Genomic DNA, 12,792 nt, shown 5'->3' with positions numbered 1-12,792 from the left:
CCAAAGAAACCCTTTTCCGGGGAAAATTTCCCCTTTCAGAGACGTTCAGAATGTTGCCTCTGTATATATATACTCATGTTATTCAATCCGCTTTCCGTGAAAAGTCAATTTAAGAGTCTTGCCTCACTATATATATACTCATGTTATTCCATTCGCTCTTAATATCTGATATGTATTATCGATTCGGTTCACTTGCTTTTTATAGAAAGGAAAATTGAACTTGCGTCGGTATATACTCATGTTATCCAATTCGCTTCATTCAATTTCTACATTTGTGAAGAATGAACCCCCCCCCCAAAAAAAAAAAAAAAACAAGCCCCATTTTTATCTGTATGACCCCCAAAGAAACCCTTTTCCGGGGAAAATCTACCCTTTCAGAGACGTTTTTACCAACCATGGACTTATATACTATTAGTATATAGGTCCCTGTACCAACTTTTACTAGATTATTTTATTTGTGTGTGACATTAAGTAGTTAATAGGTAATCAGATACATGTAAGTACTGAAATATTTCAATGTCTTCAGATCTTATTAGTTATAATTATATCTGCTCCTTTTTTTCTTTTTTCTTTTTTAAAATCTTCACTGGATTTACACAAAGAACACACATATTTCTATGAAAGTTATCTCCCTTAACGGAAATTCACTGTTGTTATGCTAATCGCGTCCAATGGCGGACGAAGCGTGTGAGTCACGATACATAAAAACAACAAACCAAAGGGTTTATCTAAGGTGTCAAGATACTTTGGAACTTTTTTGTGACATATTCGATCATATCAATGCCGTTTCTGTGATGAATATATTGAAAAAGAACTCATTACGAGCGATAGATTGTTTTATTCACTGAAAAATCGTCTGGCTAAAATTTTGTCAAAATGAGTGTCTCCAGTCCAAAGAGAGAGCGCACCAGGTTTATAAGAAAGCGTATTTCAAAACATGCTGTCACAATTGACACTTCAAAAGCCAAATCGAATGCTGATGTTGTCAGAATGTGTGTGAAGGAACTAGGATTAGTTGAGGTATACCCATTGCTATACCAGCTACATGTATATTCATAATTATAATTTTTTTATTATTGTCTGATAGAGTTTGAAAATTCAGTTAAAAGTCTGTAATTTGTAAAATGATGAACAGCATGATATGATAAGTTAATGTGTTATTTGTTGCCTTATTTATATATGTACATTACTGGTATCCTACATGTACAATTTTACATCATAGCAAGGCCAACAAAAAATTTAAAATATGTGTGTTTCTGGTAACCTGACCATGCAACCCTAATTTCACCTACCAACCCCACTACTTTTTCTTCCAAATCTGGATTTTGAATGGTACATTTGTTCACTAGTACAGGTTTTTCATAGAGCAGTCAATAAAATCCATGTCTCAGTTATCGCCTACCTATCTAAATTTTTTTTTGGCATGTTTTTTTATTTGGCCCAATCAAAAGATTCAGTCACTCCAAGCAAATGCATTATTTTTTATATGGTTTGCTCTCTGTAAGATTCCCTGTTATTGACTTGACAAAAATCACAATGATACCAAAAGGGAAAAACACATTTAAGCCTTCTATTTTTAGTACCCTAATGGAAGAAAAGATGCCCCCTGTGATATTTACTGGAATGAGCACCACTTTGATGACAACCCTGCTGCAACAGGAGGAAAAGTCAATAAATTTCCAGGTTTGAAAATAATTAAAATATTTTATCAAAAAAAGAATATTTTTATTATACATGTATAACTGTAAATAGATTTTTTTCTGTGTAGCCTAAATGAAGACAATCATCAGAGATTGATTTAGGCTAATTGTAACTTTAAAAAAGAATTGTTATTTAATCTTCTGGTATAAATCTTATCAGATAGATTATATTAATGATTTATAGTAAATGGATGATACAATTCAAATAAACCAGATCTCTTTCAGTTAGATAAATCTTGGGGTTATATATTATTTTCACAAGTAATCTAAATTCTTAGGTTCACATGTTTATGTTTTATTCAGAAATGGAGAATATCTGCAGCAAGATGACCCTATTTAAATGTCTGGACATAATGAGAGACCTCTACCCATCAGACTTTGACTTTTACCCCAGAACATGGTACCTTCCTGCTCAGTTTGAAGAATTTTCTAGTGAAGTCCAAAATATGAAAGCAAAAAGAAAGAAATTGAAATCAACCTTCATCATAAAACCATATGGGGGATCCAGCGGAGAGGGCATATTTCTTCTGAAAGAACCCAAAGATTATATTTCCTCATATCCATCCAAGAGAGGCATGTGTCATGTAGCTCAAGAATACATGGCAAATGTTTACCTCATTGATGATTTTAAGTTTGATTTCAGGATTTATGTTGTTCTGAAAAGTGTGGAACCTTTAGAATTCCACATCTGTAGCGAGGGCTTGGCGAGGTTTTCCACCGTACCATATCAAAGCCCTACAAAGAAAAATATGCATGAGACCTTCATGCATTTGACTAATTATTCTCTGAATAAGAGAAGCAAGGATTTCAGTCATTCTGAGGAAGATGATGAGGGTAGCAAGAGATCATTAAGCAGTGTATTGAAGAGAATCGACATGAATGGACAGGACAGTGTTAAGGTGTGGCGAGACATAGAGCTTGTTGTGTGTAAGACAATCATTGCTATTGTACCAGAGTTGAAAGTGGCATGGAACAAAACATTTTCTTCAGGGAAACCTTGTCCATCATGTTTTCAGGTTTGTTTCATATGCTTATAAAAAAATTTAACATCAGCTAATCTACTGTGAATACTATAGTGAGAACTATATTTACATAGAAATTTTGAAAACTTTAAGTCTGACAGATTTGACAGGTAAAAATTTGTTTTGACTGATGAGAAGTATGTTGAATTTTTCATACTTCAGAATAGGATTTCAATAATGCTGATTTACACATAATTTCATAAGATTATCTGGATGACTGCATTAGGTATCCATAAATTGAAGTGATTTGGAAGTCCCAACTACACATTCTTTAAGTATTTACCCTCAGTATCTCGAATCCTCAGTTATCTCAGAAGTTTTTTCTCAGTCCCATCTATTTCCAGATCATAACGAGGTTTGACTGTATCTTTAGTTTTGGATTGTTGATTCTCTTCAAGAAGTCCATTGTATTTTACACTTGTAACTGAATATTGAAATAACAAAGTTCAACTATATATATATACAAATATTGTAAATAATTTCAGTATACAATAATCGTAAGTAACTATAGTACTATACAATAATTTTAAGTAATTTTATATAATAGGTGCTTGGTTTTGACATCCTTCTTCTGAGTGATTTAAAACCAGTTCTCCTGGAGATTAATGGAAGCCCAAGTCTATATATGGACAGTGAACAAGAGGTTTCACCAGGAGTTATGAAATATGTCAGGAACCCCAAGGATGAGGAAGTGAAGTTCCCCCTCATAAGGGACACAATACTCCTAATGATGTCACCACATAAAAGAAAACACTGGTAGGCTTATATAAACACAGTCATACATGGATCAGTATTTTTTTCAAAATCTTTAAACCTGTGTTTGTTTGATATCTCCAGTGCTCTGCTGTTTGCACACCAGTATTGAATCATGGGACTTTTTTCTCTAACATATGTACATGACATGAGAATAACACACTAGTAATGAATTATTACACCCACAATAACCTGATATAAAACCCCATATAATACATTCTGTTTAGAACAAAATGCTTCAAATTTAATTCTAAAGTGTTCAAAACCTTTTATAGAACACTTTTATATATGAATCTTTATATTAATTTATTTATATATATAAAACACATATTTAATTTAAGAGATATGTGCTTTTAGTGAGAAGAAGAGAAGAAAGAGAATGATGCATTTACAGAAACTGAAATCTTCCCGGGAGTCTTTGCTGGCACGGCCATCTTCTGAAGTGATGACATGTATCCAGGCTTATGATGACAAAGAGGACATTGAGGAGTTAAGAGAAGAGGAGGAGGGGCAGGAGGACTACATGAACCAACAGCTGTCAGAGTTTCATATAGATGAAGAATACTCAACTGGCAATACTGGTTTGTGTAAATTGTTTGCTAAACTTTATGAACAAGCAAATAGACTTTTTATGTACAGATTTTGAAATTAAAAAAAAAATTATGGCCCTTGAATTCTGAAAATCAAATACATACATTTGTTACTTTACTGCAGATACATGTACATGTAGTTTAATTCCATGAATGTATCAAATTTGACTAGAGATGTTAACTGATGTAAAAATCAAATCATACATGTACATGTATCAGTAATCTCCTACTCTTAATCAGAATTTCTTGAAAACCTGACATTTTTTTTTAGCTTTTTTAAACATCAACCTGATTTGTGAATTAATTGGTTGCAGATGAAGCAAAAGGAACTGAAAATCATCATTCAGATAATGACCAGGAGCAGAAGGATGAAATCCAGTTAGAACATCAAGATCCAGATGACCTTGAAGAACACCACCTGGAAGACAGTTGTCTGAAGCAGTTGTATCCAGATTTATATCAGGAAGAGTGTGATCAGTTCCGGATTCTAGAGAGAGCAGCGAGACTCTACATCAACTGTATTGGAGTGAAAAAATCACCTGGAATGAGTTCTTCTGCTTTTAGAACATTTATTAGGTAAGCAGTGTATTTAAAGGGCATGGATCTTAATTAAGTGCTATTTTTGTTTTTGCTTACCAATAAATTTCAGCCAAACATCTTGTCCTCTGCTTGCTTGGCATAATATTTCTCTTTTAAAACAATGTGTATAAAATAAGAATTGCATTTAATATGCTTTAAATAATAAAGGAATATCTTTAGGTTTTAAGGTATATTAAAGCTTACTAAATACTTTATATTCAATCATTCTAACTTAGAAATGTGATTAATTTGATAACCATGCATTGCCTAGGAAATGTCAGCTAAACAAGAAAGGACTAACAAATGCAGCTGTTGATATTATGTACATAGACCTACAGAGACGATGGGACCAAATGAATCCAGAGTCATCAAGCACTTGTAAGCCATTACAAAGAAAGATTATTTTCAAGGTCTACTGGTCAAAGACCAGAAGAGCTTATGCAATGATAAAGTTCTGTCTGTGTGCCTGTCTATCAGTCTATTTATTGAAATGCTACTCCTCCTACAGTATTTGTACAATATGAATAAAACTAAGAATAAACAATTAAATTTCATCATGATACATATACATACATTTAATTAGTTTCATCAGTTTTAATTTGGAGAAAAAAATTGCTTTGGTTATAAAAATTTTGTTAACACACTGCTCTTCATAAATTTATTTTATATAAATAAAATCTGGTTCATAAGTAGACTATAGGTTTATAATGTTTTATATAACTTTTTCAATGAACAATGTTGCCAAGGTAATTAAAAATGAAATATATAACCCCCACCCCCCCACCCCCACCACCCAACCCCCCCCAACCCCCCAAAAAATGCTTGTTTCTTGCAGTTTTGGTTGATTTCTGGAAAGTAAAACTTGGTAGAGAGACTACACGAATATGCATAATTTGGATTTTTTTTTTTTAATTTTTATGAACAATGTTGTAATGGCTACTAAAAGTATAAAATTTCTTTCAAATACTACTCTTTCTAGAGTTTTGGTCTGATTTTAATATATTAGAATACAGGTATACTACATCAAAGTCATAATATTGAATTCTAATGATCAATAATGCCGTGGTTAAAAAAGAATGATGTATGAAATTCTTTAAAATTTTACTCCTCATACAGTTTTGGCAAGATTTTTAAAAATAAAACTTGGTGCACTTGAGACATACTGCACAAATGTACACAATATTTATCAGCATGTAAATGATGCTACAAGTGTCTAAAATGGAATAATCTGAATATCTTTTGAAAAATGCAAATTCCTTAAGAGTTTGAGTTTAACAGTTTTTTTTTTTATAAGTTTAGAAAAATAAAGACATAATTCTTTAAATGTAAAATGAGTAAAATAATGTTTCAAGTCTGGCCCTGACAAGAACACAAGTACAGTGTACTCACTCTGGCCCTGACAACAACACAAGTACAGTGTACTCACTCTGGCCCTGACAACAACACAAGTACAGTGTACTCACTCTGACAAGAACACAAGTACAATGTACATGTACTCACTCTGGCAAGAACACAATGTACTCACTCTGGCCCTGACAACAACACAAGTACAGTGTACTCACTCTGGCCCTGACAACAACACAAGTACAGTGTACTCACTCTGGCCCTGACAACAACACAAGTACAGTGTACTCACTCTGACAAGAACACAAGTACAATGTACATGTACTCACTCTGGCAAGAACACAATGTACTCACTCTGGCAAGAACACAAGTACAATGTTCTCTGCCCCTACAAGAACGCAGGTACAATGTACTCACTCATGCCCTGACAAGAACACAAGTACAATGTACTTGACATGTGTTCTTGTCAGGACCAGAGTGAGTACAGTGTACTTGTGTTCTTGTAGGGGCAGAGTACATTGTACTTGACAAATGTGTTCTTGTCAGGGCCAGAGTGAATACATTGTACTTGTGTTCTTGTCAGGGCCAGAGTGAGTACAGTGTCCTTGTGTTCTTGTCAGGGCCAGAGTAAAGTGTACTTGTGTTCTTGTCAGGGCCAGAGTGAGTACATTGTACTTGTGTGTTTTTGTCAGGGCCAGAGTGAGTACAGTGTACTTGTGTTCTTGTCACAGCCAGAGTGAGTACAGTGTACTTGTGTTCTTGTCAGGGCAACTTTTTCCACTGGTCATTATAAGTCAGCAGAGCTACAGTCTAATTAGAGACGTCTGGTTAGTGCAGTAAAATGGATGGATTGTATTAATACATGTAGCATTTCTGAACTTTGCTGACTGAAGCTTGTCTATATGTTTTGCCATACATCTCTTTGGAATTTTCATCTATAACATTTTATTCCCTTAGATTTGAAATATATAATGTTGAATGATATATATTGTAGCTGTTGATACATTATGTAATATACATTTTTAAGCCAAATGAAAGAAATAAAGGAAACTAAAGGTAATTTTTCTTTGGATTCACCTGTACTTTAAATTGAATTTTGCAGGTTTATCCTTTCAAGCCTTTCTAGATGCCTGCTTTGAGATTACGAAGAATTGTTTCTCTGCACCAACTAAGATCGAAATGTTGGAGGGACTTCTGAGTTATTGTGAATCTCATATTAGTTTTAAAGAAAATGAAACATAAGTCATGTTCAAAACTGAGACAGGTCTCAAACAATGTTAAAGTTATACTTTTTTTACTGTGATAAACACTCAGTTTTTTCTGTTTTTGTTTTTTTTTTTGTGCAGATACAAGGAAGGACATCTTTATGCTCCCTTGGTAAACTGGGGCATGTGATATTGGATTCATCTCTCTGTCAGTTTGATATTCTGTCTCTCTAGGGGACTCTATTTCCAATAAGAATCTAAAATTAATCATGATACTCAAAATATTTTAGTGGAGTCGTATTATGTGCTGTTGACAAAGCTTAGATAATGTACCTGGTACGTATGATGATGAAATATCTATGTACAGTTCATTTGGTGGATATATTGGTAGAACTGACAGGAGCTCAGGATACTCATTGTTTGATAAATGTCTTTGTGCATGTTGTAATATAAAAATTAAGTTAAAAACTTTATCTTGAACTATGCAAAAGTAGATTTTTTTCTGCATTGTGCGTCACTTTATATTTGTTTTAAGTATCTTGTTATTAAACTTTTATACACTTTTAATTGATCTTTATTTTTTTTAACCAAATCTCGATTTTATTAATTGAAATGTACATTAAACTTAGTTGCAATTTTAAAACTAGGAAACATGGAATTTTTTATATGAGACATAAATCTACCAGGTAAATGTGCTTAAATGTATACAAAACTTGATGTTATTCCCATATTTTAATCTGAATTATCATCATAAATTTATGTTGATGTGCATCAAATTCATAAACTTTTTCATGTCCTTTGAAATTGCTTTGTCCATTTTCTTCTAATTTTGGTGCATGAACAATTGTTACTTTTCTGCAAAGAACCTTCTCTTGTGGAGATGGGTCAGTGAAAAACTAATTAAATATTATACTGTTTCAAAATATTCCTGGCTGTGTTGAAAACAATGTATGAAATGAGCAATTAAGGTGCCCACCAAAGAAACTGAAGTTTTTTTTTAGCTCACCTGAGCTGAAAGCTCAAGTGAGCTTTTCTGATCACCTGTTGTCCATCCTCTGTCCATCTGCCTGTAAACTTTTCACATTTTCAACTTCAATCTTCTAAAGAACCAGTGGGCCAATTTTAACCTAAGTTGGTACAAAACATTCCTGGGTGAAAGGGGGGGGGGTGAAAATTGTTAAAATGAAGGGCCAAACCCCCTTACAAGGGGAGATAATCAAGAAAAGACAAAAATAGGGTGGGGTCATTTAAAAATCTTAAGAACCACTGGACCAGAAAAGCTGAAACTTATGTGGAAGCATCCTGGGGTTGTGTAGATTCTAAATTATTCAAATCGTGGCCCCTGGGGATAGAATGGGCCACAATAGGGAATCTTAAGTTTTACATTGAAATATAAGGGGAAAATCTTTAAAAATTTTCCCCTCAAAAACCACTGGGCCAGGAAAGCTGAAACTTATGTAGAGCTTTCTTCAGTAGTGTAGATTATAAATTGTTCAAATAATCACTCCCAGAGGTAGGGTGGGGTCAAAACAGGGAATCAAAGTTTTATATTGAAATATAGAGGAAGAATCTTTAAAAATTTTCTCAAGAACCATTGGGCCAGAAAAATCAAAACTTATGTGGAAGCATCCTGGGGTAGTGTACATTCTAAATTGTTCAAATCATGACCCCTAGGATAGGGTGGGGCCACAATAGGGAATCAAACTATATAGGAAAAAATCTTCTCAAGAACCATTGGGCCAGAAAAGATGAAACTTATGTGGAAGCATCCTAGGGTGGTGTAGATTCTAAATTGTTCAAATCATGACCCCCCAGAGGAAGGGTGGGGCCACAATAGGGAATCAAAGTTTTACATTGAAATATAATGGAAAAATCTTTTTAAAATCTTTTTCTCAAGAACTACTGGGCCAGAAAAGCTGAAACTTATATGGAAGCATCCTGGGTAGTGTAGATTCTATATTGTTCAAATGGTGGCCCCCGGCGGTAGGGTGGGGCAACAATAGGGAATCAAGTTTAACTTTTAAATATAAGGGAAAAATCTTTAAAAATCTTCTCAAGAACCACTGGGCCAAGAAAGCTTTAACTTATGTGGAAGCTTTCTGAGGTGAGTAGATTCTAAATTGTGCAAATCATGACCCCGGGGGGTAGGGTGGGGCCACAATTAGTATTACAAGGGAAAAAATCTGGTAAGAACAGCAGGGCCAAAGTTACTCAGGTGAGCGTTGTGGCCCATGGATCTTTTGGTTTTTTTTTGGGGGGGGGGTTCAGTTTTAGGACCTAGAGACAGAGAAATTAATTCATCTCAGGGCCAGGCAACAGCGTATCAAAACGAAAAAAAGTAGGGATGCAATCAGATAATTTTTTGTAACCAGTTAGTCGCAATTTTTTCCGACTAAGTAACCCATTAAGCGAACAGATAAAACGTTTTATTATGAATTATTCAACTTATTTCCTTACAAAGCAGTTTGTAAAAATAAATGCTGAACTACGATAATCAGAATTCTTTACCTTTTAAACAGAGTTTTTTTTACACAGCCAAACCAGATTTTCACCGACATTCACATCAATTTCTCTTCTTCGTCGCTGTTCTTACTTTTTTTTAAATGTGATTCATTGACCACTGTTAATGACTGGCAACTTCACACTTATTCTCAAGAAATAAATCGCTCTGGTGGCAAAGATGTTCCATGCAGGAATTGCAAGATACTTCACTGATAAAATTGAAAGTTGTAGGAATTTTGCGCTATTATCATGTCCCCACTGAAAAAAAGGGGGAGGGGAGTTCTTATCAAAGGCATAAACCAGCTCACTTTTCAATGACACATAGTGAACTAGTGAACTGTATGAAACATGAAACAAACACTTCATATGTTGTTCTTTATCGTGTTTTTGTTTTTGTTTTTGTTTTTTTTTTGTTTGTTTGTTTGTTTTTTTTATTGTGATTGTTTGGTCCTAGGTTTTTATGAGCCATTCTCTGTAATGACTTTTTAAATTTTATATAGGAGCTGTGGTACGCATAGTCTTAGAATTTCTCCAAACTCTCCAGGATGAAAATCTTTGATAATGTAAACTCAAATCAGGTGAATATTGGTTGCTACATGTCATGGTTACCGTGGCAACGTGCCCTAAAGCTAAAGTTTGAGAAATGGCATTTTTCAACATATTCAGAGTCCCACAGTTAACGTTTGCGGCAATGCAAACAAATGGCAAGAACTGTTTCCAAAATTTATTTAAAGATAATTTTTTTTATTGGTTGAAAATATTGTTACCATGGTTTTAATACCACAAAGGGATTTCAAATTCAATATCTGTATGTTTAAATCTGATTCTGTCTTTTTTAAAAATCACATTTCTATTTAAGTGATGACCAATGCTTAAAGACATTGGTGTGGTTCTAATTTCCAAATTTCAAAAAATTCCAATTAAATTCCTTAAATAGAGCTTTGATGTAGAAAGCAGGAAAAAAATAATGTTCATGTATAAAAGCTGACTAATATTTTTTTTTTCCTTAGATACATAACCTTGTATGTAGATTCCTAAAACTCTTATGATTGGTGTTATGAACAACTTACCTGACTTCTTCATCAAACTTTATCGATGTATGAAATTCAACTTAACAGCTTAACGAGGTTCGTTCCTGAGCTTTTGAGCAGATTTTTGTGTAGACCTCTATCTAAAAAATTCTGCATAATGTTTTAGTTCTTACAATAAATTTGAATTCTGCAATGCTAATTTAACTATATTCAATTAAAACCCCATGATTAAATTCCATACTGAAAGCATTAAGTTGGGAACTATATTTTGTGGCGGAAGTTTTTATAGAAGAAAATGATCAATTTTTCTCATTCGAAATATTTACAGTATTGTTAAGTTTGGATTCCTATTTTTACATGCAGCCTGCACACAAAGTTATTTTGAGCAGTGAAATGTTTTATGCTGGTCCTAAATAATATATTAAATTAACCATCATGAATTCTGTCATCATATTGGACAAATATAACAAATATATTGTGAAAGTCCTGGGGAAAAAATAGCCCATTTTAGGCTAAAAATTAGCACTATTTTAGTTGTATCTAAAAATTAACATCATAAACCCCCACTTTTAATTTTATTTTCTGAATAAACTAGATAAATTTAACCATTCTGCTTAAAGTCAGAAAAATGTCATTACTTTCACATGATTTTATTGCTTGTTAAATTTTTAATGCAAGAAAAATGACATTTTTTGAGTGTAAAAAGGTCAAATAATTGACTTTGCGAAGTAATTTGAAATTTCTTTGTTGTCACAAATTTTAAAGAGACTATTCAAGACGAAAAAAGACTGTATTTGTTCCCATAATTTATTTGGATAAAAAATATTAGAGGAAAAACTTACAGTGCAAAAAAGGTCATATTAAATGCTCCGTAGCGCCGAAAGAAGCGCATTGACCCCCATTTTTGGTTTTGATTTTTAATTAAGCTACATGTATGTGTCTAGATTACAAAAATATACTTGATAAAAAATTCTCAATACTTTTGATAACAGGATCCAACCTCCTTAAGAACTATCAGGTAAGTACTATTCAAGTGAGTCAAATAATATTTTTCTTGACTAAAGGTAACTTAATTCCTAAAGCAGGAAAAACTATCACTTTAAACCAGTGGTACATTGTTTCCATGGTTACATTGCAAAATAACAATTAATCACAATTTTTCTTACGCTATCTGTGTTACAATGTCCAAACAATGTATATTTGCCATTCTTGAATTTCCCATTTTTTCCTCAAGATAGTAGGATTAACCAAAACTTAGCAACAAATTATGTATGGCTACACTGTTACCATGGCAACCATGAAAGTTAATTACTTGAGTTGTTGATTGCGGATGATCAATTAAGTAACACATATCATTAGTGAATATTGAGCGTTTTTCAGCCATTTTTAGCACAAAAATGAATTCTAAATGTACGCATGGTTACACTAAGAGATATATTCTAAATAGTTTATAGCATAGGTGGCAACAAGGTGTCATGTTTTTATGAGAATAGTTTCAACTTTGTTCATTTTTTAGGCCTTCATTAAGGCTCAATAAAGATTCAAAGTATCTGAAAATCTCAAACTTTTCCGGCTTTCACCATGGCAACCAAGACAAGTTGTTTTTTTTTAAATTGCCGTCGCGGTCTCCTTAAAACATTGCGAATCTGTCGATGTTTGAGGCATTTCCCTGAATGATTTGCAAAGTTTAACATTGCTGAGTAGAAAAAAGTATAAATCGATAATATCAATAAATCTCTTTTTAATCACAAACTTAATACAAAATGAACTAATAAATTGATTAAGTAACTCTTAAAGAAATCTTACTTCTAAGGAAGTTAATGGTTGCGATCGATTTATCTTGATTTACGCAAACTATTTTTCTTTTACAAATTTCGTGCATGAATTATTGCCTATGATTTGAGAAAAAAAGACGAATTATTGTGAGTAGTATTGCTTTACAAATCACAGTATGTTTCAGGCCCGTGGTAACGGTTTTAAAAGAATCCGGGGGGGGGGGGGGCTCCTAAAAATATCTGACAAGGGAAAAAAAATTAATTGTCAAAATCCTGGAATTTGCAGTGCTC

General features: G+C 33.3%; 1 protein-coding gene across 2 annotated transcripts; it reads left to right on the top strand.

The window, feature by feature from the left end:
• The first annotated feature begins 731 nt into the window (after positions 1-731).
• Positions 732-7,262, top strand: LOC133192694 (tubulin polyglutamylase TTLL11-like). 2 transcript variants are annotated; one of them, XM_061328690.1, is made up of 8 exons: positions 732-1,020; positions 1,581-1,683; positions 2,004-2,716; positions 3,270-3,478; positions 3,833-4,056; positions 4,380-4,641; positions 4,916-5,022; positions 7,091-7,262. In XM_061328690.1, exons 1-8 carry the CDS (start codon positions 877-879, stop codon positions 7,228-7,230), a joined length of 1,902 nt encoding a protein of 633 aa, XP_061184674.1. In that variant the 5' UTR covers positions 732-876; the 3' UTR covers positions 7,231-7,262. The 2 variants fall into 2 exon arrangements, with proteins under 2 accessions (XP_061184674.1, XP_061184673.1); XM_061328689.1 differs by having other exon boundaries at positions 732-1,047.
• The last annotated feature ends 5,530 nt before the right edge of the window (positions 7,263-12,792 follow it).

This window comes from Saccostrea echinata, unplaced genomic scaffold (genome assembly GCF_033153115.1).
Source record: "Saccostrea echinata isolate AGI-Se365-2 ecotype Australia unplaced genomic scaffold, CSIRO_AGI_Sech_v1 ptg000025l, whole genome shotgun sequence".
Classification (NCBI taxonomy): Eukaryota; Metazoa; Mollusca; class Bivalvia; order Ostreida; family Ostreidae; genus Saccostrea; species Saccostrea echinata.
This window is presented reverse-complemented; position numbering and strand designations above follow the sequence as displayed.

Bases quoted from the DNA above. Each gene is read 5' to 3' on its own strand.
- LOC133192694 (XM_061328689.1), top strand. From the start codon at position 877: ATGAGTGTCTCCAGTCCAAAGAGAGAGCGCACCAGGTTTATAAGAAAG. The intron at 1,048-1,580 runs GTATATTCATAA...TTCTATTTTTAG, and splicing joins CATTGCTATACCAGCTACAT to TACCCTAATGGAAGAAAAGA. The intron at 3,479-3,832 runs GTAGGCTTATAT...ATGTGCTTTTAG, and splicing joins CCACATAAAAGAAAACACTG to TGAGAAGAAGAGAAGAAAGA.